Genomic DNA, 25,894 nt, shown 5'->3' with positions numbered 1-25,894 from the left:
CAAAATACTTTTAAAAATACTTCTTCACAGTTGTCCCAAATAAAATGTTTCTGTGAGGTGGTAATCCTGAACTTTTGCTTATTAATTTTTTGAATAAGTAACAATGCACATGATACTTCAACAAGGGTAGAAAGGATATTCACTGTAAAATATTTCCTATACTCTATCCTCAGACCACCTAGTTATGCATTTTTCCAGAGAAAAGGCATATTCATTCTTTTATTATCATCATCATCATCATCATCATCATCATCATTTTTTTAGAGACAGAGTCTCTCTCTGTTGCCCAGCTGGAGTGCAGCGGCCTGCCTGATCATGGCTCACTGCAGCCTCCAACTCCTGAACTCAAGCCTCAGCCTCCTGAGTAGCTGAGACTACAGGTACACCAGCTAATTTTGTTTTTTTTCTTTTTAGTAGAGATAGGGACCTGCTTTGTTGCCCAGGCTGGTCTTGAATGTTAGGCCTCAAGTAATCCTCCTGCCCCCGCTTTCCAAAGTGCTGAGATTACAGGCATGAGCTACCATGCCCAGCTGCAAACTCATTCTATATACATTTTCTGCTGCCTGCTTTTTTTCATGTAACACAACCTGGAGATCATTTCAGGTTCATACATATACGGCTGCCATATTCTTTGTGACAGCTACCTAGTATGTCAGTATAATGTATGAACCATAATTTAATAATTAGTTCTCAGTTGACAGGTGTATATATAGTATATATACTATCCAGCCTTTTCCTATTAAGACAAATGCTGCAATTTTTGTCACCGTACAAATTATTTCTCACACGTGAGAAAAATCAGTAAGATAAATTCCTAGAATCGAAATGTGAATTTTTAAATGTTGCTACATTTGCCCATTACCCTTTACAGAAGTTGTACAAATTTATATTCCTACCAATAATTGTCAGATTCCCTGCACTCTCTCCAACAGATAGGTATCAAACTTTTGATCGTTGCCTGTTTGACAGGTGAAAATGGTATCTGATTGTGGTTTTGATCTGCGTTTTCTCATGAGGAATAAGGTTGAGGGTCTTTGAATGTGTTTAATTGCCATTTATGTTTCCTTATCTGTGAACTGTTTAGGCCCATTTGTGTATTTTCTATCAGGTTATTGATTTTTATTGTAGAAACACCTTATACAGAAGATAAAACAGCCATTTTACTGTAATTTTTATTTTACTGTAATTTCCCCCAGTTTATAATATGATTTATTTTAATATAATTTCCCTCCAATTTGTAGTATGACTTTGGGCTTTATTTAATGTGGTTTTATGTATATAGATATGTATTTATTGCTTTGCAGAAACCTTTTCTTCTATACATTTTAGAAAGGTCTTTCTGACCTGTAGATTTTTAAAATTCTGTCTATGTTTAGTATGATTATAATTTCCTTTTTTAGAAGTTAAAAATTTGATTCCTTGGAATTTAATATGAGGCATGAGATCCTTACATTGTTACCTAACTTTATTTTTTTCCTGATTACTACCCAATTTACTCAATACTTTTTGTTGAATAACTCATCTTTTCCCCACTGATATCCAATGTCTTTCTTTTTTAAAAATAATAACCAAAATTTCCAAAAATACCTACGTTAATTTCCAGGCTCTCAGGTCTATTACTGATTCTCCATGTAGCAATACCAAATGGTTTTAATGAATGTGGCTTTATCATTTGTTTATTATCCAATGATTTTATTTTTCCATGTAAACTTTGAAGTCACCTTGAGTACTTATAAAAACAAGTTAGTATTTTCATTATGATCATCTTAAATTTATACATTAATATAGAGAAAATCAACTTTTGTATGATATTTAGTCTTCCTACCCAAGACTAAAATGTGTTTTTCCACGTCTTCACTATTTCTCAGTAATGTTTTGAAGTTTTATTTCGTGTCTGTGCATATTTTGTTAAGTTTACACTTAGGTATACCTTTTTAAAGTTGCTATCGTGAACACAATTATTTCCTCACAATACTTTCTGGAGGTTATTGTTTAAATACAGGGATACTTTTTGGAGTTTATTGGTTTTGAAGATCTACCTTTTTAAATTATCTTATTAATAAAAATAATTTTCCAGTCAGGCACAGTGGCTCAAGCCTGTAATCCCAGCACTTTGGGAGGCCGAGCCGGGTGGATCACCTGAGGTCAGGAGTTCAAGACCAGCCTGGCAAACATGTTGAAACCCCATCTCTACTAAAAATACAACATTTAGCTGGGTGTGGTGGTGCGCGCCTATAGTCCCAGTTACTTGGGAGCCTGAAGTAGGAGAATCGCTTGAACCTGAGAGGTGGAGTTTGCAGTGAGCTGAGATCACACCACTGCACTCCAACCTGGGAGACAGAGCAAGACTTGATCTCAAAAAAATAAAAGAATCATTAAAATAATTTTTCTGCAGAGTCTCTTAGGTTTTCTATGTATATTCCCATATTACTTGGGGAGAAACATGATAATTGAGCCTCCTTCTTTTCAACTATTGTACAATTTAGTTCTTTCTTTTGTCTAATTGAATTGACTACTAGCTCCAGGATAATGATAACGGGTAGTGACAATAGTGGACATTCTTGTCTTGTTCTTGACTTTAATTGGAATTTGTTTAGTCTTTCTCCATTTGCCATAATGTATTTTAAGTTATGTTAGAGATATTTAGAGGCAGCTATGGAGATGATAGTACGATTTTCTTGTTTCATGCCCCTACTATAGTGAGTCATATCAGTAGATTTTCTAGCATTAAAACATCTTTGCATTTAAACCCTACTTGGTTGGCATGTATTATTTTTAGTGTGTTGCCGAATTCGGTTTACTTATGCTTATTATTTTGTTCCTCCATATTCATAAATGAGATTGGTCAGTAGTTTTCTTTTTTATTTGTTCTATTCTTTCTCAGGTTTGGATCTGCCTGCTACGTGGTAATTAACTGCTTCTTAGAGATTGGGCAGAATTCAGTTATCTATCTTTCACACTTCTTTGTGGTGGATCTTTGACAACTTTCACTATTTCTTCTGTTTAGATGTTCTCTCTTGTCTTGGTCACTTGATTAACTCGTATTTTCATATTCAACTCTTCATAATAGTTGTCTATTTCAATCCAAGTTTTCAGATTTCTTTACCTAGATTTCAGCAAAATCTTTTAGCGTCTTCTCTATCTATCATTATTTTCCCTGTCTCTTGTTTTATTTTGTGTATCTGTGCTTTCTCTTTCTCCCTCCCCTCATTTAGTTAAGGTAAGATGATTACTTATTTTATTGTCTTTTGTTTTTCAGAGACTAAGCTTTTAGATATATTCATTTAAAAATTTATCTTGTTTTCTAATTCCTAAATATCTGGTTTTAAAAATTCACAAATAAATGTGAATTCCTTCCCTTCTGCTTCCTTTAGATTTATATTATTGTTATTCATGCTTCTTGAGAGTTTTTATTCTTTGTTTTATAAATATAGTTACTTACAGCTATGACTTTTGCTCTGAATTTTTCGTTAGCTGCGTTCCATAGGTTCTGATATGCAATGTTTTCATTATCCTTATTTTCTCAGTACACATTAAGTTTGGTTTTCATATCTTTTTGTTCCAAGAGCTGTTAAATAAAGTTTAAAAGTTTCTAGTTAATAGAGTTTTAAAGTTTCCTTTGTATTTTTGTCATTTGATAGGATTTTGAACAGAAAATATTGTCTGTTCTGTTTCTATGTTTTAGAATTTTTGAGATTTTCTTTGCACTATTTACAGCTATTATATAGTCCCTTCCATGGCTAGTTTAGGGACACTTTAATATGTGTCTTCTATATTTAGAATGTATAGTCACATATTTCCCCCTACCTTGCAATTATTTTATTTATGTATTTTTAAACCTTACTTTTTTGTAAATGTGATATGGACAGAGAGATATGTCCACCAAATATGATATGGACAGAGAGATAACCCATGAAAGTCTTGATCCAAATACAGTTTTGCCTGCTTTTCCTTGAATAATATCCTGTAGCTTTGCTTTATTAATTTTGTTACTGCTATTTGGAACATAGATATTCATGGCTGCTAACTCAAACTTTGTATATTATTCCCTTTGCCATTATAAAGAATCTTTCTTTGCCTTGTTTAATGGTTTTTATGCTGATTTTAATTTTCTGTGTTTGAAATTAAGTGTGTATGTGTTATACAGTATATAGTTGAATTTGGTCCAGTTTGAGGGCTTTTTCTTTTAATATGTGAGCTCTACCTATTTATGTGTATTGATATGACAGATATGTTTGTTATCATTTTTGTTATGTATTCTGTTTTCTATTTTTTATTTGCTTAATTTGCTTTTTTACATGTCACTTAATGATCTGTTTTTTTCCTTACTTTGTGCCCATGTAATTCATTTGGGAGATGTGTCCTATCTTTAGTTCTTCTAGCAGTTCCCTTTATAATGATAATAATTCTCTGTTGTTTCTTTTAATTTAGAGAGTACCCACTGGTTCCCCAACAGAAGTCATACTGAATATTCACTTCTTCCCACCTCTCCTCTATCCCTTTCCAAACCTCCTTTTCAACATTCAATTCTAGTTGATGTAATCACTTTTTTTTTAGTTTTTCCAAAACTAAACCTTTTAATATACTTGACTTATACTCCTGTGAGAAATATACACAATTTATTCTCTTTAAAGATATTTTGATTTATTAACTTTAAAGGTATTATGCTTCAGTATAATAGCTAAGTAATCAGCATGCATATATCTCCACTTTATCTTCCTTTTTACCTGATAACTTGTGCAAGTTACATTTTTCCATTTTTCCTTGATTAATAGTAGTTCCCTTCCTTTCCGATAGCATATTTCCATAGCTGTTTCAGTCTTGATTCAGCCGTTAATTCAATACTCACTGCCATTTCTTTGTCCCACTTTCTCTCCTCAGCTCTTGATTGGCTGACATTTTTCCTGTAGTGGTAACTTCAATACAAATTCAAGAAACACACATTTTGCATGTTTAAAAACATTTGCCGCTGGCCTTCTTACTACAATGACAGTTTGGCTGGATATAAACTTTTACATCACATATTGTTTCTCTGGGATATGATGGCATGGCTAACATGTCTCCAAAACTATATGATTTTCCTTTAGATATCACAGACCCTTTGTTTTATTTATTAATAAATTGATTTATTTGCTTTTGAGACAGGATCTCACTCTGTCACCCAGGCTGGAGTGCTATGGTTTGATCACGGCTCACTGCAGCTTTCACCTTCTGGCCTCAAGCAATCTTCCCATCTCAGCCTCCCAAGTATTTGGGACAAGACACATGCCACCATGCCCACTAATTTTTTAATTTTTCTGTAGAGACAGGGTCTCTCTGTCTTTCCCAGGCTCATGAACTCCTGATGCAAGTGATTCTCTCACCTTGGCCTCCCAAAGTGTGGTGATTACAAGCATGAGCCACTGTGCCTTGCCTTGTACCTTTAAATGTATAGAATTAAATCTTTGTTTTGAAAAGCTTTCTTAAATTATATGCTTGGTATTATGTGTTCGAATATTTATTCTCTTCCATTTGTTTATGTCTTTTACTCAGGAAAACCAGTTGTCTTTTTCATTTGTCTTGCATATCTAGCAATTTCTCTCTAATCCTTTTAAATTCTTTGTCCATTTACATTTCCTTCTGCTCATTTTTCTCAATCCTTCATGGTACTCTGTGTTTTCAATAATACCTGTTTTCTTTGGGCTTCTTCTAGTGTGTTCTTCATTTTTCTCTTTTACTTCTGCCGTGATATTTTTCATCCTCTCTTATTTTGCTAGATATTCTCAGAGTCCTTATCTCTTTTCTTTGAGTCCTTGTTTCAAAGGGTTCATTATTTCATTCAATTCTTTGAGTTAATAATTGTATTTCCTGTCACAGCATTCATCTGCTTTACAGCAGTATTTTTTTCTAGTAAATGTTCTTCACTTATCATGATTCTTTTCCTATTCCTTTCCCTACTTTTTTCTTAGTTTCTTTTTTTGGTGTAGATCTTATACTGATTCTCTTTTTCATTATTCATCTTAAAATGAGATGAACTCTTCTTGGACCAACTATTTTCAGATTTACTTGAGCAAATGACCATGGCAAGTTCTAGACCAGCAAGAATTCTTTTTGGCTTAGGGAGGAACTCCTTATGACAGAGAGAGAGAGAAGTATGTGTGTTCTAAGACTCATTGAAATGCACATTTGTATCTGTGCCTGCAAATAATTTTGGACCCTCCATTCCCCAGTCAATAGAGGTGGGTAGCTTTAAGGTTACCCAAGACTCACTGTCTCCTTGGCCTACCTCATTCCTAGAATGCTTCTACAGAAATGCCTTGCCTTTGCCATCTTCCTTGCTCCCTGGTGGGTCTAGGGTCTAAGTTCAGTCCTGCTGCCATCCTACACACCCTTTTCCATTATTCTAAACAAGAGTTGATGGGTTTTCTTCTCCAAGGAGCTAGTGCTTCCCACTTTGGAGAGCAGTGCTCTGCAGGCTTTGTCTGAGGCTTACAGCCACAAATGTATCCTCTACAGCATATCCACACCCTGTATTAGACCATCCTGGGCAATGAACCATCCTGTCTCATTCATTAAAGTGCAGAGTTATGGAGATATAGTTTTACCAAAGAAAATTTTCTTTTTCTTTATTATCTTGAGATGATTTCCAAGAAAGGAAAGAAACAGATAGTTTTACCATCTTAAAACTGGAAGACCTTCTTGAACTTTATTTTGAAAAGTGGGTTTTTAAATCTAGAAATCTAAAAGCAGGCTGCCTCCTCTCTGCTGCCCTTTAGTAAGACCACTTCCATTTTCAAGAAGCCACCATAACCTTACTTTAAAAAATTACATTTGGAAGAACTTTGTTTTTTGGAGAGGATCATATGCAATTTTTAATTTCTTTAATATTTGTCTCAAAGCAGTACTCCTTTGCTCCTCATATTTATACAGCTTAGGAAAGAATAAACACTCTACCTTTTTCTTGATGAAGAAATAGATGGGAATTAATGCCAGAACTAGAGACCAGTTTTCCAACTATCAAATGATTTCTCTTTGATTGCATTGCTTTCCATCATGCCAGCAAAGGCTTTTCTAGTGAGCACGGTAAGCTTTGAGAACGAAAGATTCATTTTTTTTTTTTTAGATTGAGTCTTACTCTATCACCCAGGCTGGAGTGCGGTGGCATGATTTTGGCTCACTGCAACCTCCATCTCCTGGGAAAACCCAACATTCAGAATATGTGTTATTCCCATGCCGATATTGAGGTCTGCCATTGGACAGAAACTTTGACACTTCTCTTCCCTTTTTTAGTTTGTAATATTTTTCTTTAATAATCATTAAGATGATATCTCATTTCTAGATTCACATAGAACTTTCTTAATGTTCTGCTAACAAGGTTTGTCTCCATCTTTTGCGGGAGCCTGATTCCTGCCAATTATATGCCATTGCCTTGATAAAAAAAAATCTCAGTACCAACTGATATGGTTTGGATTTTTGTATCCCTGTCCAAATCTCATGTCGAATTGTAATCCCCAGTGTTGGAGGTGGGGCCTGGTGGGAGGTGATTGGATCGTGGGCGGTTTCTCATGAATGATTTAGCGCCATCCCCTCATCATTGCTCTCATGATGGTGAGTTCTCACAAGATCTGGTTGTTTAAAAGTGTGTGGCACCCCCACCCCAGTCCTGCTTCTGCCATGTAAGACACTGCTCCCACTTTGCCTTCTGCCATGAGTAAATGTTCCCTGAGGCCTCCCCAGGAGCAGATGCCTTTTTGCTTCCTGTATAGCCTGCGGAACTGTGAGCCAATTAAACCTCTTTTCTTTATAAATTCCTCAGTTTCAGGCATTTCTTTATAGCAACGCGAGAACAGACTAATACACCAAGGCAATGGTATTTGGCATTCAGCATTACTTTTGGCCTTGGCAATACCAATATCCCAAAGACATAGTCCCTATCTTTGAACCTTTGAGGAGCCCATGGTCCAGTGAAGGGGGACACAGAGACATATAAAAGGAAAATAGGGCCGGGCATGGTGGCCCGTGCCTGTGATCCCAGCTATTCTGGAGGCTGAGGCATGAGAATTGCTTGGCCCTGGTGGGGCAGAGCTTGCAGTGTGCCGAGATCATGCCACTGCACTCCAGCTTGGGTGACAGAGCGAAACTCCGTCTCAAACAAAGCAAAACAAAAATGAAAAAGAAGAAAAAAATTGCCAGAGTGCCTAGTACCATAATAGAAGTGTGACCAAAGTACAAAGTGCTATAGGGGCAGTTAGCCCTCCCAAAGGGAGAAGAAAGTCAATGCAGAGAAGCTGGCACCTGAACACAGTTTTGCAGGTTAGTAGGTATTTCCCAGATGGTGAAGGCCCTGACCTGCAGCCTGAATACCATGGGCAAAGACTTTGAGATGTATTTTTCTTAAAAAAAAAAAAAGGATATAAGAAAATGTCAACAGTGTGATGTGGGTAAAATGGAGGAGGCCCAGTTTGCAGTGGAGGATGAGATGTGGAGTTTGACTTCATAGTAAGTAGTCTAGAGAGGAGTACATGTTAAACTTGGGAGTGATGTCATGGACACTGAGAGGTGACACCTGCCAGTCGATTTGTGAGACTTGGCTGTCAGTGATGTGCTGGCTGCCTCAGGAAGGAATCTGCCTGGTAGCTGAGGTGAGGGAGGCTCCTTGCTGCAAGCTGTTTGAGGTTTTAGCCTAACTTCAAACTGGATGAGGGAGCCAGGGCTTCAGAATCTACTTGTCCTGGAGCAGTAGGAATAAGGTTAAACTTAAACTAATCTAAAGTCACACCCAAAACCTGGAAAGAAAGGATTTGTTTCTTCTTGTACGCCATACCACCTCCCATCTGCACATTATTTCCTCAATGATTTTTGGAATAATAGCATTTTTGGAGTATGTACAACGTGAAAAGTTACCACCTTAGCCTTAAGAAAGTAAAAAACACCATTAGTATAAAATCTAGCATCATAACATAAATTAAAGAGGTGCTCATTCATTTTGTAAGATGGCTCGTTATTTTATGATACTAATTGTAAGTTTCTGTTGAACAATAAACTCCCTTTAGCTAATGCATACTGGGCTCAATACCTAGATGATGGATTGATCAGTGCAGCAAACCACTATGGCATGTGTTTTCCTGTGTAACCTGCACGCCCTGCACAGGTACTCCAGAACTTAAAAGTTGAAGGAAAAAAATATTAAGCTCCTTTTTTATGCTTAAGGCTTACCTTGATTTTCCAAAACTTAGAGAGACCCTATTTTAGAAGCATAACTGTTATATAAAATGAAGCTTACTCATGAATGTGTGACTAATATTATGTATTTTTAATAAGCCCAGTTCTTATCTTAATTAATTCAAGGATGAAAGAAAAGAAAGACAGGAAATCAGTATTTTCTCCTTTCACCCTTGGAAGCCACACTTATAACAAGTTTTATGGAACTCAGCCCTAATTTAAATGCCTGAGTCAGTGATAAATATTATTAATATCTTCATTTTTCCTTTCACCAAATACAGTTCAAAAATTAGAATGAATTCAATGAATGATCTGGGAACAAATTTGCATTTCAATAAGAGTCCTATAAAAGAAAGCCAATTTATGAGCTCTTCTTAGTATGTGTGACATACTAGGTTTCATATTAGATGTGGTTAAAGTATGTTTCCATTTTAGAATTCACATAGACAAACCCACATTAATCCTTTCAACACTTCAGCAGATAATTAACTATAATACCCAGTTAGGGTTGAGCCAATTCAGTTTCTGGAGCCAATGTCTGGGCTGGTGTTTCTCAGGTGTCAGAAGTCCTTCATATCGCCTGTCTGAGAGCGATGGTTTCCCTTTCACTTTGTATGTCATATTCAATTCCAAGTACAGTAGCTATTTGCATGGACCCAGCCTGCTGAAATTAAATGAATCTACATGAAAATGAGCCTTTTCAGTAGAGGCCACAACTTCTGACTCTATGGGAGACAGAATGCTTTCATCATCTTAGATGTTCTAGAGCAGGGTTCTTCAAACTTTAGCGAGCATAAAACCCCCCTGTAGATAAGATGCTCCCAGAGATTCTGCTTCAGTAGGTCTGTGCGGAGATGGTGCCTCTCTTACAGTCTTCCACATTGGAGAGCTGTTCAGCATGGCCCCAGATCCACAGTGTTGGCCTTACCCAGAAGCTTGTTAGAAATGCAGAATCCCAGGCCCCAACTCAGACCTACTGAATCAGCTGAACCAGAATCTGCATTTTAACAAGATCTCCGGTGACTCACCCTCCACTGGAGTTTGGTAAATACCACCCGAGATCACTGTTCCCCAAAGCCTGGTTTAGGTGTTGCTGGGGAAACTGGAGATGAGTTTAGAGAGTATATAAACATTTTTAAATAACGGCTGTGTTTATTCTTATTATTACTTTCTTTCTTTTTATTACCTTCCAAGTGTTTATTCTTCCTGAGATCCTGTATTTATTCTTATTATTACCTTCCATTTATTCTTATTATTACTTTCCATTATTACAAACCAAGTGGTATTGGTTTTCCATTTATGATAATAAAGTTTATTTTCCAAAATAAACTTATTTAACTGAAAGCATGACTTGATATATAGTAAATGTTGAATAAATATGAGTTTAGGTGGTATGCGGCTATTGCAAAAACCATGAAAGTCATTTGTATACAAGTGACCTTACTTAGTATGGTGCTTAAGAGCCTGGCCTCTGGAGCCTGACACTCTGGGTTTGAGTACCAACTCCTCCACTACTGAGACTGTGTGACCTTGGGCAAGTTCCTTGACCTCTCCTTCCTTCAATTGCCTCATCTGGAGAATGGAGATAATAATAGTATCTATTTCATTGGGGTGTCATGGTGCCTAGAAAAGGGCTAATATATGAAATGCTCTAAGGACAGTGCCTGATACATAGTAAGGGCTGTGTCAGGGCTAATTTGCTTCACTGTTATCTAGAGCACAAATATATGCTCAGTGATTTTTTTCATCAGATTTCCCCCAATCCTCTTCCTGGCTTCTCTGCTTACTCAGGCCAACCTGCCTCACCTTCCCACAAAAGCTAAATATTTACAGATTTTTTATATCATTGAGAAGAGTGAGAGCAGCAACTTCCATGTGCCTAAAAAGAGGACAGTCTTAACTGACAGAAGTGGTAGGTGGGGCATGAGATCTCATAGGTTGGAAGTCCAAGGAGAGAGATGTGGCCAGAGAATTTGCTCATTAAGTGACAAGAAAGTGACAACAGAAAGTGACCATCATAAATCGTTCTCATCATCACCTGGAGAGAAGTTTAAAAAATAAAATTATTTTATTATTTTACTTATAGCTTTAGAAACTTTACTACATTTACGTTGAGAACCCCTTTATTTGTATCTCGTTTGCATGTGGGCTTGTGGGCTGCTATTTCCTGGCCACAAGGTACCTTTAATAGATGAATGATGGACCCTTAGAGGTAGCAGGACCCTACTGAGATCATAATATGAGATATATATTGTGTCATGGGGTTTATTAGCCTTCATTCATTCAGAAGTGAGAAATTTTTATTCTTCTCCCTCTGCCCCATTTTATAACCAAAGAAACAAGGGATGTGTTTCTTTGAAAGAGGAACAGTGTCAAAACATACAAAGTTAGGATTGCACAGAGTACCTTGTTTGCGGATTCCTAGTCAAATGTGTTATTTCTGTTGCCCAGGCTGGACTGTAGTCGTACAATCACAGCTTACTGCAGCCTTGACTTCCCCAGGCTCAGGTGATCTTCCCATCTTAGCCTCCTGAGTAGCCGGGACTACAAGTGTGCACCACCACACTTGGCTAATTTTTTTGGTATTTTTTGTAGAGATGGGGTTTTGCCATGTTGCCCAGGCTGATCTTGAACTCCTGGGCTCAAGCTATCTACCCATCTCGGCCTCCCAAAGTCCTGGGATTACAGGTATGAGCCACTGCACCCAGCCCACGTGCTTTTGTCAGGCGCTAGCAGTAATCTTTCTTGCTTATGTTTTAAAATGTAAGCACACTTTCTGTGTGTGAACAGCTGTACTCTCACAGGCTACTCTTGGGAAAAAAAAAAAGAGTTTGACGAGAGCAACTAGTGTGTAAAATTGCTTACCATGAGTTCTTTCTTTCTGAAATAACTCACAAAATGTGGTTGGAACACAGACATATATAAATTTTTATTAAAAGAGAGACAAGCTCAGTCCACATCACTTCTGAAGGGTACAGACAGGCTGATCATGTAGGGAAAGAAAGGAATCAAGTAGGGCACCCGTACCCTCACCCTGGAATAGCTCCCACTAAAAAGGTTGCAGTGCAGGTCCTCTGCGACCTGCAGATGTGCTCTGTGCTCTGTGGCCCATTGGCTTTTAAAAATGCTTTTTAAATTATATACCCAGATTTCAAAATTGAACTTTGTGCGAAAATCTAGATTGATATGGGGCTTTTGGAAGAGGGAAGTAGGGGGTTCTGGCCAATACTGGGCTCGTATTCCCATGGAATATCACCCAATCCATGCTGACAGGGGCTCCCACTGCAGACCCAGGCTCGCGTCCTGTAGCCATGTCCCATCCGTGCTCTTTCACCCGTTATCTAGCCCACCTCTTAGTGGGTGGTCACAGCCTGCTCCCTACTGGCAAGGGATGCTGGGGAAGGAGTTCCTGCTTCTGGCTGGAGGAGGTGAGACTCACAATGTGGAAAATTCCTCCAGCATAGGGTAAGTGTTCAAAAGACAGTGGGCAACCACAAGACAGATGAGCACCCCGGCCCAAGGAAGAAGACGCTTGCAGGATAGCCGAGTGTCATTGAAGAGCCTCCATCATGGCAGCCTTTTCCTCTTCTCCCCGACACATGCAGAGCCTCCCAGGCTGCTTGTGTTCTCCCACTTCCGAATCTCTGAGTATTTGCTGCTCCTGCTTACTAGAACAGACTCCTCTATTCACCTCTCTGCCTGTTGAAAAATAAGATCACTTCTACCAAGTGTTTCTTTATTGTGCCTCCTCCTTAAGTTTGAATGGATGATGCTATCCCTTAGCACTCTCTACCTGTCCTGGGGCATTTATCTGACTCCCGCCTTTTTTTTTTTTTTTTTTTTTGAGACAGAGTCTCGCTCCGTTGCCCAGGCTGGGGTGCAGTGGCGCAATCTAGGCTCACTGAAAATCTACCTCCCCAATTCAAGCCACTCTCCCACCTCAGCCAGCCTCCCAAGTAGCTGGGATTATAGGAGCCTGCCACCATACCTTTTTTTTTTTTTAGTAGAGACGGGGTTTCACCATGTTGGCCAGGCTGGTTTGGAACTCCTGACCTCAAGTAACCCATCCGCCTCGGCCTCCCAAAGTGATAGGATTACAGTCATGAGCCACCGGGCCTGAACTGACTGATGCTTTTAACGTAGCTATTTGTAGTTGTGATGATAAGTATCACTTCCATGTATGTGTCAGGACGTGTACTGTGTCTTCATATACAGTGTTTGTTTTAATAGTGACAACAAAGAGAATTAAGCATTATAGCTCCTAATTTACAAATGAAGAAAAGGAGGCCCAGTAAGGTAAAGGGACCTGACCAAGGCCACACAGCCAGGAAAAGGGAAAGGTGGAAGCAGAACCCAGGGCCGTCTGGTTCTGAGACCAGCTCCTGTATTTGGGCCTCCCATGGAAGTGCGTGTTAGTTCTGTTTCCTTCACCACCCTCTAATGGTGTTTGTATGTGCATTTCAATGCTGTTTTTCAGATAGTTCATGAATTGGGAGAAAGTATGAAAGCCTTTGAGAATCTGGCCTTTTAAATCCTAAACATTTTGAATATATTTCAGAGTAAAACAACATTTTTAAATGGGTTGAGAGAACACAAAGCCTTGAAGAGCCCTTGGGTGCAGCCCCTGACTTCCTGGAGCTCAGCATTCTCAACTGTCAGATTTTAACAAATACTTCTTTAGATAATTACTTAATTATTATATCTGGGAAAAAAAAAAAGCCTTTCACAGCCATCAAACACTACATATAAAACTATCCTCCAATCCTGAATTTTGAAAAATTCTTCCCTGTAACTTCAGCAAGGCAGCATCTCGGTGGCACCTAAGCAATCCGACATTCCTGAAGATAAAACTAGATGGAAACTAAGGCCTCTCAGGTGAGGGAGGAGCAAGCAGAAGAATTACAGTCACCTTTATGGGGTTTCTTTCACTTAATGGTCTCAAAAATATTTTTAAATCTTTGCAAAATGGAGGCAGGGATGTAACTTGACCTGAATCATATCAAGCTAATAAAGTAATGCAGTGCAGTAGAAATGAGGTTTTAATGGCAAAACTCCATCTATACTAAAAATACAAAAATTAGCCAGGGGTGGCGGTGTGTGCCTGTAGTCCTAGCTACTTGGGAGGCTGAGGTGGGAGGATCGCTTGAACCCAGGAGGTGGAGGTTGCAGTGAGCCGAGATCACGCTATTGCACTCCAGCCTGGGTGACGAGACTCTGTCTCAAAAAAAAAAAAGAAATGGGGTTTTAGATCAGAAAAACCAGGGCTTTAAACTCAGCTCTGCTGATCTTTCTGAAATTTAGTAGAAATTGCATAGTTCTCTGAGGCAAAGTTGGATTATTTGTTATATGGAAATGTCAGCATCTACCACACGGTTGTTGAGAGGATTACATAAAACGTCTTAGAAGTCCCCAGTGCAGTGCTGAGCACCTACTGGGTGGGAGAGTCAAAAGGTATACAGCCAATCCTTATTACTTGCAGATTCTACATTTGCAAATTCACCTACGTGTACTCACTAAAGTGTATTTGCCACTCCAAAATCAGTACTCATGGTGCTTTTGTGGTCATTCCCAGGCATGTGAAAAGTGGTGAAAACCTGTAGACACTGACAACCATGTTCCCAGCTGAGTTGAAATAACAGGACACTCTGCCTTCTTGTTTCAACTCTCATCCTATAAACAAGTGTCCCTCTCACAGTCTGTGTAATGCCACGTTTTTTCCAAATTTTGTACTTACTGTTGGTGGTTTTGCAGTTTAAAATGGCCTCCAGCAAAGTGCTTGAAGCGCTGCCTAGTATTCTTAAGCCCAAGAAGGCTGCGATGTGCCTTATGGAGAAAATACAAGTGTTCGATAAGATTTGTTCAGACATGACTCCTAGTGCCGTTGGCCATGGGTTGTCTTGTTCTATCCGGGCCCTCAATGGATTAGATGGCTCCCACCCACAATGGTGAGTGAGACCTTTACTCCATTTACAGATTCAAATGCTAACCTGCTTTGGAAACACCTTTACAGATACACCCAGAAATGATGTTCTACCAGCCAGATGGGCAGCCCTTAGCTCAATTAAGTTGACACATAAAAGTAATCATCACACTATGTGTTCATGACAACTTTCTAAACATAACTATAGTGAATAATGAGAATTGACTGTATTTTGTTTAGTTCCTATATTGGATAGGTTCAATATTAGTGGATAAAACAAATTAACTCAAAAATCTTTAAGGCTTAACACAATGGGAGTTTATTTTTCACATTTGTAAAGTCTAATCAGGTGTTTGGCAGGTGGTCTTACAGGTGAGTCAGGGACCCGGACTCCTTTCATCTTGTGACTCTGCCAACACATAGGACCTTTGCTACCAGTCGATGGGTGGAGAAAGAGAAAAGTCATGGGCAGAAGGTCTTTCTGAACCAGTCCAGAAGTAATAGCACATCACTTCGACCTTCACTGCATTGAGCAGAACTCAGTCTCATGGTCACACCTAACTGCAAGGGAGACTGGGAGATGTAATCTAGCCATGTGCTGAGGGATTAAAGGAATAGCTCTGCCGCAGTTCTCTTTAAAGTCTCTTTATACAGTTATTTTTTCTTAAGTAAATGACAAAACCCTTAGGTAAGTGGTATTTCAGTTTTTAAAGGTTATTCTTCCCCCACCCTTTCCGGTTTTTCACCAGGGGAAGCATTTCTGTCTCCTGTCATGTGTCTTAGTTAAAAGATGAGATCCTTATATAATGTGACCTCTCTATATTCTCTTGTTCTGTTAATACTTCAACCAACTCTTTAATCCTTGCTATAAATTTTTGACTGAAAATATTTTGCCACTGAATAAAAGATCATAAAAAAATAGACCCAGTGCCTCCTGTAAAAGAAACTGTTAAAATACAAATATCTGATAATTTATGCTTGTTCCAACTAAATCGTGGGCCTGCATCCAAGTTGCCTTAGCATCAGCCTGCAAAATGCTAACTGTGTCTGACCCTATGTCACTGTGTGTATTAGCTTAGTACACCATTAGTTTAGTTTTAGTAATAAAATAACATAGATGTTACCTGAAAGAAACACGTACTACCCCATGAGATCTCTGCTCAATTTCACTATGGTTTTATGCTGTGGACTCTGATGAGTATTTCCTTTTTCAGTTTTTCTGTTCTTGTTTTAATATCAAGGAATGAGGCAGTAACACAGTGATGATCAGGCTCCTTCTTTCAAGGAGCCTGAAATACTTTGTAAGAAAAGTGTAGTTGTGTACAGCAATCAGCTTATGTACCTCCTTGGAACTCTTAGGAAAACTATGATGGACTCTTTCCCAAAAAAAAGTTGTACTGACACACATAATTTATGCCATTTACAATTTTTATACAATTTTAGATTAACCCTGCTGGGAAAAAAGATGGTACCATAAGATCCAGCAATTCCGCTCTTGCATATATGCTGAAAAGAATGAAAAGCAAGGTCTTGAAGAGATATTTGTACACCAGTGTTCATAGCAGCATTTCTCACAACACCCCAAAGGTGAAAGCAACCCAGGCACTCACCAATAGATGAATGGTTCAACTGAATGTGGTGTATATGTACAATGGAATAATTCAGAATGAATTTCTGATCCTGCTACAACATGAATGAAGGTTGAAAACATTATGCTAAATGAAATAAGCCAGACTCAAACAGACAAATATTGTATGGTTCCACATATATGAGGTACCTAGACTAGACAAATTCATAGAGACAGAAAGTAGAACAGAAGTTACTGGGGACTGAGGGGAGGAGACAGTGGGGAGTTATTGTTTTATGGGTACAGAGTTTCTGTTTGGGATGATGAAAAAGTTCTGGAAATGGATAGTGGTGCTGGTTGCACAGCATTGTGAATGCACTTAATGTTACTGAATTGTATACTTAAAAGGGGTTAAAATGATAAATCTGATATTCTTGGACTTTAGAACCTGTTAAGCCTTGGTTCCAATCCCAAGGCTTAGTTATAGTATAGGTGACTTTGAGCAAAAGAGTTAATGTCTCTGAATATCTGCTTCTTTACTTATAAAAAGGAGTATGCTAGGGCGTTGAAGCCCTGACCTTAGAAGATTATTAGAGAAATAAGTGTGTTTAGCATGTCACATGATTGCCATTTATAAAAAGATAAAAACTAACATATTAGGTGAGCAAAATTCAGTGGACTATACTAACAAGAAAGCATCACATTACATACATGCTTTTGGTCTCTGTGGAGACAAGAATATTAGCATGAAAAAATATAAATGCCACAGGATTTTAAAGATGAAATAACAGAGGGACAGGCCTTGTTCTGGCCCTCCAGTGACTAAAGGGACAGCAGTAACACAAAATCACCCCTGCCCAAGTGTGAGGTTTATTTCAGTTTCTGCTTTGATTGTTTTTAGGTTCTCATATAGGTTTTTCCAGTTCTTGTAAACTATGGGTTTTTCTTTAATACAGATTTTAAGTCCTTGCAGTGTGCCTTGCTATGGGTTCTAAGACATACTCCCACATACACACACATGCATACACACATACAGGCTCCACACATTTATCTGGAGATCAGACCTCCTATAATATTAACTATTTGAAACAGAATCATGTTTGTAGAATCGTGCCAAAAAGCCCCCTGCATAGCAAATACCAGATAGAAAGTCTAGGCAGAGGAGAGGGGTGGCCCATCCTCATCCAGATGGCTGTGTAGAAATGATGACACAGGAATAGCAGGGAAAGTAAGAGCTGACAGAAGAGAAAGAGGCAGGAAAATGACTAACGCCCTAAGCCTTGCTCGAAGCTGGCGTCCTGAGTTCATGTGGAGCCTGTGACATTCAGAAAAGGTTACATTTCATTCTATTTGCTCTGCTTAGGAAAATGGGAGTCTATGCAGAATGATTGAAAACGATAAAACTAAAAATTTAATGCTAAAGAGGTAGAAGTCAGTTATCTGGAAAAGTTATTATAGAATGAAGAATTGCTATATATATACATATATATGTATATATTCTATTTGTGTTGAGACACAAATAGCTAAATTCTATCAGTTTTAACACCTAATTGTCTCTAGAATCTGGCTGCTTTTGTCAATCTCCAGCACTTAGCACAAGGCTTGCCTCACAGTGGGCACTCCGTGAATAAATTAATGAACAAGTGAATGAATGAATGAATGAATGAACAGGTGAAAGAATCAAGCTGCCTATAATATGCATATATCTGCAAGATATGCATTTCCTGCATATAAGTAAAGAAATCCAAGTTTAAAGCCATCCTTTTTCTCTTTTTCAGAGCAGAAGCCACTCTCTTGGGACCATTCATAAGCAGGAGACATCAACACCGTGACACATGCCAGTGCCACCGCCGCCACCACCTCCTCTGCCTCCACCTCCCCCGCCTCTGGGGGCTACTCCCCCTCCCCCACCATCAGCACCCCCGGTAAGACCTTTTTTTTCTGATTGATTTACTGTGGAGTATAAACTGCTTGAATACACTTGAGCAGAAGGTTCTAAATGTTGAGAAACAGCTCTGCCTAGCTTCCCTGTGGCAGGTGGCATCTTAGGTAGCTGAATCTGGCAGTTTAGAGTCTGATTCCAAACCAGCCTGGCTCAACCATTTCTCTCCCCCATTCTTCAGCAGCTTCCACTTCCACCTCATTGGTCTACTGATGTCTACCTCATTTCCCTTCTCATGCCTGCTGCTTGGTACAGGCTCATGAGTCTGAGTGACTTTCTGTCTCACTGGAAACCTCACACGAGGGGCCATACCAAAGTGCACAGCCAATGAGGCATTGTGAAGTCAAGTTCCAGTGTGGAATCTGGATGGTGATGATGATAACTTGAGCTTCTGTCCCCTTGTACTAGGCTCTAGTAAGCTAAGTGTAATAGGAAATGCCACAACGAAATATAAAATCCTTACATGAAGTTTCTCTATCTACACAAGATTGAATCAAGGCTATTTCAGTTTGTGTTGCTGAATGCTTTCTCTTGGTTTCATAGTTTGGTTTGGATCTAGAAGGGGGCCACTGAGAGTAGTCATTTTGTTTTGGAACAGGGATTCTCAGCCTTGGCACCACTGACTTTTGGGGTCAGATTATTTTTGTCGTTTGAGCTATCCTATGCATTGTAGGATATTTAGCAACATCCCTGGCCTCTACCCACTAGATGCCAGTAGCACCCCTCCGCAATTGTGGCAGTAAAAAAAAATGGCTCTATATATTGCCAGATGTCCCCTTGTGGGGCAAAAATCACCACCACACACACACAGTTTCAGAAAAATGCTAGTGCTTAATGCTTACAGCAAACTTTTCCTCTAAAGAAAACCAGGAGCACTTCTCACACTCATTCTCCATTCCTCACACCACTTCAGTGAGGGACGTCTCGCACCAGCTCCACAGCTTCTGTTTTCAGTGGAAAAATGAACGAGATGACGGTACGGCACGCAGAGACAGGGCTGTTTAGGGATGGTGTGAGCCAAGTCAGCAGAAGCCAGGAACAGAACCTCCCTGCCATCCTCCCCTCCAGTTGCAGCCCTCCCTCAGATGCGCAGATGACATGGCCCTGAGGAGTGTTGGCTATGAAGGGAGAGCCTGCGGCCCCTGCTGCATGACCACAGGCCCTGGTGAGAGTGAGAGTATGCCTGAGATGTCACCCCATGTGACGTTAGTTTTGTATACCGACCCTATCTGAGGTGCCAAGGGCGTAGACCCGCCTGGACCTTGGCACTTGCCCTGCAAGAGAGTGAAAAGAAAGCACATAGTATAAATTACATTTGAGAGCTTTCTGACCAATATAAACAAAGAATAGGAATAAGTATTGAAGTTTCACTGCTGAATTTGACCCAAAATGAAATTCAAGGTCAGTGCCGCAAAGTGATGATTTGTAAGTAAACACACGTGAAGCTATCATATGGATCTTGCAAGCACTGAAGAAGTACAACTTAGAATAACTGCAAATACGTGATGTACCCATAAATTTAGCCAGAGTAAATAAACTGAACAAAACCCATGTTATTGGAGGTTTGAGAAAATAATCCTTTTTAAACATTGCTGGTGTCAGGACTGAGTAAAAGTTAAACAGGTCTTTCTGGAGTCTTCTCTAAGAAAACAGTAAATGTGTATGTATCATAGTTTTTCCCCTGATAATCAGGTAGTTTTATTTTTGAGACTGATTTCAGAATTTAACCCTGAAAATGCCAAAAAGAATTTATGCAAGGATATGTCAAGCAATACTATTTATTCTAGTGAAAAAATAGATCTTAAATGGCTTACAAGAAATAAATGAAATGTGTTATGTCATACTGTTAATTAAAAATTGCATTATGCAGTGGTGGTAATTAAAACTTACATCTGGCGGGGCACAGTGGCTTACGCCTGTTATCCCAGCAATTTGGGAAGCCAAGGTGGGCAGATCTCCTGAGGTCAGGAATTCAAGACCAGCCTGGCCAACATGGGAAACCCCATCTCTACTAAAAAATACAAAAGTTAGCCGAGTGTGGTGGCAGGTGCCTGTAATCCCAGCTACTCAGGAGGCTGTGGCAGGGAGAATTACTTGAACCTGGGAGACGGAGTTTTCAGTGAGCCAAGATTGCACCACTGCACTTCAGCCTGGGCGACAGAGTGAGATACCTGTCAAAAAAAAAAAAAAAAAAAAAAAAAAAAAAAAAAAAAAAAAACAATTTACATCTATGCTAATATGGAAAAGTAGGTATAAAATGATGGATTAGAAACAACACACATTTTGGCTGGGTGTGGTGGCTCACGCCTGTAATCCCAGCACTTTGGGAGGCCAAGGCGGGCATATCACGAGGTCAGGAGATCCAGCATCCTGACTAACACAGTGAAACCCCATCTCTACCAAAAATACAAACAAATTAGCCGGGTGTGGTGGCGGGCACCTATAGTACCAGCTACTCGGGAGGCTGAGGCAGGAGAATGGTGTGAACCCGGGAGGCGGAGCTTGCAGTGAGCCGAAATAGCACCACTGCACTCCAGACTGGGCGACAAAGTGAGACTCCGTCTCAAAACAAACAAATAAACAAAAAACACATTTTGTGCATAATGAAATCAGCTACTTAATATATGTGATACATAACAAAGATCAGAAGAGAATTCGATAATGCTGACAAGAACATTTAGTATTTCATTAGGGAATTCCTTCTTTAAAGACGCTTAAACGCATAATAAAAAATAATTCTACCTTGGTTAAATTTTTTGAATTCTCTCCTTCATTTCTCTCTCTCTTTCTGAAGAACAGGTCAATTTAGGAGTAAAACAATCACGTAAATTTTAATATTTTCTTAAAACATATTTTCTACATTTATGTAGAAAAATAACTTGTATACTTACAATACATATTAAAGGCAAATAATTAACATCTTTAGCATATAAAGAGCTCTTACAGATTACTATGAAAATGATGAATGCAAAGATGGGCACAGGATATGGTTAGATTGAAGAAATACAAATATTTTAACCTCACTACAGTTTAATAAGAACAAATTAAAATAATGACAAACCGTTTTTATCTATCAGTTTAGTGAGATACTTTTTAAATGTTGGCTGGAGTATTAGGAACTAGGCACTTATAACTCTTGGTGGGAGCAAAACTTGGTGAAATGCCCTAAGATACAATTTGTCAGTAAAAAACGGACCTAGTTTCACTTCAAGTAATTTTCTTGATGTGGCTTCACTTCAGGTAATTTTTATTTAAGTAACTAATCATAGATATACAGAAATATATAGCTATAGGAGATTAATGAAAGTATTACTTGTAATAATAACCAAAAAGAAAGAAACAAAAAACAACCCACATTTTTTATGATAGGAGATTCAATAATGTATTATATATCCTCTCAATGGTATATGAAGCAGCCATTAAAATCGTATCAGAATTAAAAAGAAGAAAATGACAAATGTTGGCAAGGATGTGGAGTGATGGAAACTCTCATACACCGCTGGTGGGAGTGTAAATTGATATAAACCCTTTGGAAAACCATTTGACAGCACCTACCACAGTTAAACATGTGCATCTTAGGTAGATATCCAAGAGAAGTGTGTGCCTGCATGACCCAAAAGACATGTTAAGAACGTTTGTAGCAGCATGAATAGCACAAAACTAGAAACAACCCCCCGTGTCCATCAGCAGCAGAATGGATTGATAAAATGTGTGTTATGGTCATGCTATAAAGTAATACACAGCAGTGAAAATGAATCAACAATACATGCAACAACATGGAGGAATAGCCACCTGACAAGAGAATACATGCTGTATGATCCCATGTATATAAAGCGCCAAAATAGAAAAAAATAAACTACAGTGTTTAAGAATGCAAGACAAGCTGGTAGAATTATGAGGAAAACCAAGAAAGGGATCACCGTAAAATCAGGAGATGGCAGCCTTTGGGAGGAGAGTGGGGGACTCAGGATCAGAAGGGCCCCGGGTGCTTCTAGAGTGCTGGCAAGACTCTAATTCCTGACATAGGTGGCGATGACATACAGTATCACTTTATAGAAATATGTTAAACTGCACAAAATTATTTTATGTGCTTTTCTATTTGTGGTACTGAACAATTTAAAAGGTTAAAAGAGAAAAAAAATCATATCCAAATTGATTTGTAACTTCCATTGTCATGATTGATTCAGACAAGGATCATCCATGAAAGCTAAAACCAGAGTGAAAGGTTGTGGGGGAAAAAGATGTTCTCAGGGTCAGAAGTATCACCCATAGATGCTTCTTACTGCAAAGGGGAAAACGTCTCTTTAAAATGCATCAAACTTACCGTCACGTGTAACGGAATGACCTCCTATCACAAGCCTCTGCTGGATACAAGGAGGCGCACAGAGCATCACCCTGTGGTAATCTGCCCAGAATGAATGACCTCATGAGCAAGCAATCAGACACATGCAGAATATGGGACCTTCTGCAACAGAGGCTGGCAAACCAGGGCCTCTGGGCCACAGCCAGCTCACCACCTGTTTTTTGTCATCCTCCAGCTAAAACTGGTTTTTACATTTTCAAATGGCTGGAAAAAAAATTAAAAGGAAAGTAATATTTTGCGACACATGAAAAGTATATGAAATTCACATTTCAATCCATAAATAGTGTTATTGGAGCACAGCCACACTCATGCATTTTGTCTATGACTGTTTTTATGCTACAGCAGCGAACACCAATTAAGCAAAATGTTATTCCTCAAAGAATTCCATTCTTCTCACTAGTAGGCTTGAATTTTAAAAATTTTCCTCAATTATTATTACTATGTTCTGAGTTTTATCAGTAAATATTTTGTGGAAGTTTGTTTTCTCTTTTGTTATATGAGTATATACATTGTATTCTAGATTTTTTGCCTCTTGGCCCACATGCCTAAAATATTTATAGCCTGGCCCCTTCCAAGAAAAGTTTGCCAACACCTGTCCCACAGTCAGCTGGGCTCATTCAGCCTCCCATTCCCACTACCCACCACCCACCCACCACAGTAGCCAGAGATCTTGCACACGCATATCCTCTGCTTCTCCTCTCCAAAACTTCCTGGACCCTGCTGAGCTGTGGCCCACTCCATCCTGCATGGTCTGGCCCCTGCCTGTCTCTAAGACCTCCTCCTGTGCCTCTGTCCTGGAGTCTCCTACTTAAGTCTTCTGCGTAGTCATTGAGAGCCCAGAAAGGCTCTTCCCATTCATCCCAGCTCAGGTGTCCCTTCCTCCTATGCTACTGGCTTTTATATCTGCAAACCCCCTGCTTCAGAGCAGGTAGTAGTTTTTAACTCTTTTAAAAATTTGGGGTCTATATTTCATGTTTTGTGTCACTCATGCCTGGCTCGAAATAAGTACTCAACTCTGAATAAATGAATACATGAATGAATGAACAATTATTTGTGTAAATTGGGTTAAGAAATGGAGTTAAAACTTTTTATAATCAGTGTACAGGACTCTAAACATCTATGTTGTGAAAGAAAAAAGTATATTCAATGGTAGAAAGCATGATAAGAAAGACTTTGTTTAGGACCATCACAACAAGTGGATAGGATTTTGCAGTGGGGGAGAGAGATTGGGCTCAACTCCGAATACAACATGGGCAAGAGGGAATGTATAGCCCAGGAGCAGGGTGGGGGTCAGTAAATATACTAAAAAGAAACATCAGGGCTAAAGGGGATTCTGGCTGAATGGAGCTAACAAGATTCTTACTGAAGACAAGCCAGGGTGATCAGACATACCCTGGGAGTTGGTGAGGGATGAGGCACCTGATCGGATATCAAGCGTCATCAGATATCGAGATGGGGTGGTCCTTGCTAAACTGACTTAGCAGGGGGTTTTGTCAAAACTGGATTTTACAAGGGAGTGCACAGGTGGGCCTGGGAGAAGCTTTGGAAGCTTAATTAAATTTTGGTTCGGAGGTCAGGATTCTCTGGTCAAGAGAGCCTTTGTCAGTGCGCATAGACCAGCATGTCAGGTTTTACTATATGCAATCTTTGTAAGATGGGGATCATTTTGTGTGTATGTCTGATCCTCTGTAACGAAATGCAAACTTCACGCCAGCTCTGGAAGACCTGGGGAGTAGGTTGGGGGAAATTAGGCTAAATGTTTTTTAGTTTCAGCCTTCTACCTCTCCCCTCACCCCTTCTTGCTCCTCACCATCTCCATCCTTGATGAGATCGTTTCTTTTTTCAAGAGTGTGGAATGGACAGAAGGGCTGATGGGGCCTGCTGGAGCTATGGAGCAGGCTTAAAGCAAAGCCAGACGACTCTCTTCGTCTCCTTTCCCTCTTTTCTTGCTTCTGGTTCCCCAGTTTTTGAATTCCTTTGTCCTATCTCTTTAAAATTCAACATTGTCTGGCACAGTGGCTCAAGCCTGTAATCCCAGCACTTTGGGAGTCCAAGGCAGGTGGATCACTTGAGGTCAGGAGTTCGAGACCAGCCTGGCTAACATGGTGAAACCCCATCTCTACTAGAAAATACAAAAATTAGCCAGGTATGGTGGCGAGTACCTGTAATCCCAGCTACTTAGGAGGCTGAGGCAGGAGAATAGCTTGAACCCAAGAGGCGGAGGTTGCAGTGAGCCAAGATCACACCACTGCACTCCAGCCTGGCTCAAAAAAATAGTAATAAAAAATAAAATCCATTATCAGTGTCAAAATTGCCCACATGGTGTGTTGGTCCACTTAAATTTAAATTACTACTGTTGCTTTACTTATAAGATGTAACCTAAAAATATACCTAAAGGAAATAGAATGGATTTGATATTTGAAATGCGTCAGAATTTTACTGAACTTTTGATTTCAACTGTACTTTGACCCCTTGGTAGAGTCCAAGATGAGCAAAGAAGCCCCTCAGGGGCCTGTGATTTCTGTTTTCTTGCCACGGTCCCTAACCATGAGTGGTGCACTCTCCCTACATGTCACTGACCAGCTGAGAAATTCTTTGCAGTTGGGTTGCCCAGGCAAAGCCTGACAGTAGGGTTTATGGCTACAGCATTTGTGTTTATTTATAAAGTAGAATGTGGATTTTTATACCATTATTTTTTAATGTTGCCATTCAAGTTTCAATATCCTAAGGAAGAAACAGTTCACTTAGGGCAGGCCATGTCTTATTATTTAAATACAAAGAGGAAACTGGCTTGATAATCACTTTTTACCATGAAAAGCAACGCTCTAAGTAGGAAGACACTTAGGTGCCATATATTTCTGCCTGCCCATTCCGGGAGTGATGTTTCATAGGATGCTGAAG

The 25,894-nt window shown here is 39.3% G+C and overlaps 1 protein-coding gene across 1 annotated transcript in view; it reads left to right on the top strand.

Moving 5' to 3' along the window:
- WIPF3 (WAS/WASL interacting protein family member 3) overlaps nucleotides 1-25,894 on the top strand; it is a 112,129-nt gene that overhangs the window by 10,925 nt on the left and 75,310 nt on the right. The window contains exon 2 of the mRNA XM_073009009.1: nucleotides 18,467-18,613. Coding sequence (XP_072865110.1) covers nucleotides 18,524-18,613 — 90 coding nt within the window. The 5' untranslated portion in view covers nucleotides 18,467-18,523. The remainder of the gene's footprint in view (nucleotides 1-18,466; nucleotides 18,614-25,894) is intronic.

This window comes from Chlorocebus sabaeus, chromosome 21 (genome assembly GCF_047675955.1).
Source record: "Chlorocebus sabaeus isolate Y175 chromosome 21, mChlSab1.0.hap1, whole genome shotgun sequence".
Lineage (NCBI taxonomy): Eukaryota > Metazoa > Chordata > Mammalia > Primates > Cercopithecidae > Chlorocebus > Chlorocebus sabaeus.
This window is presented reverse-complemented; position numbering and strand designations above follow the sequence as displayed.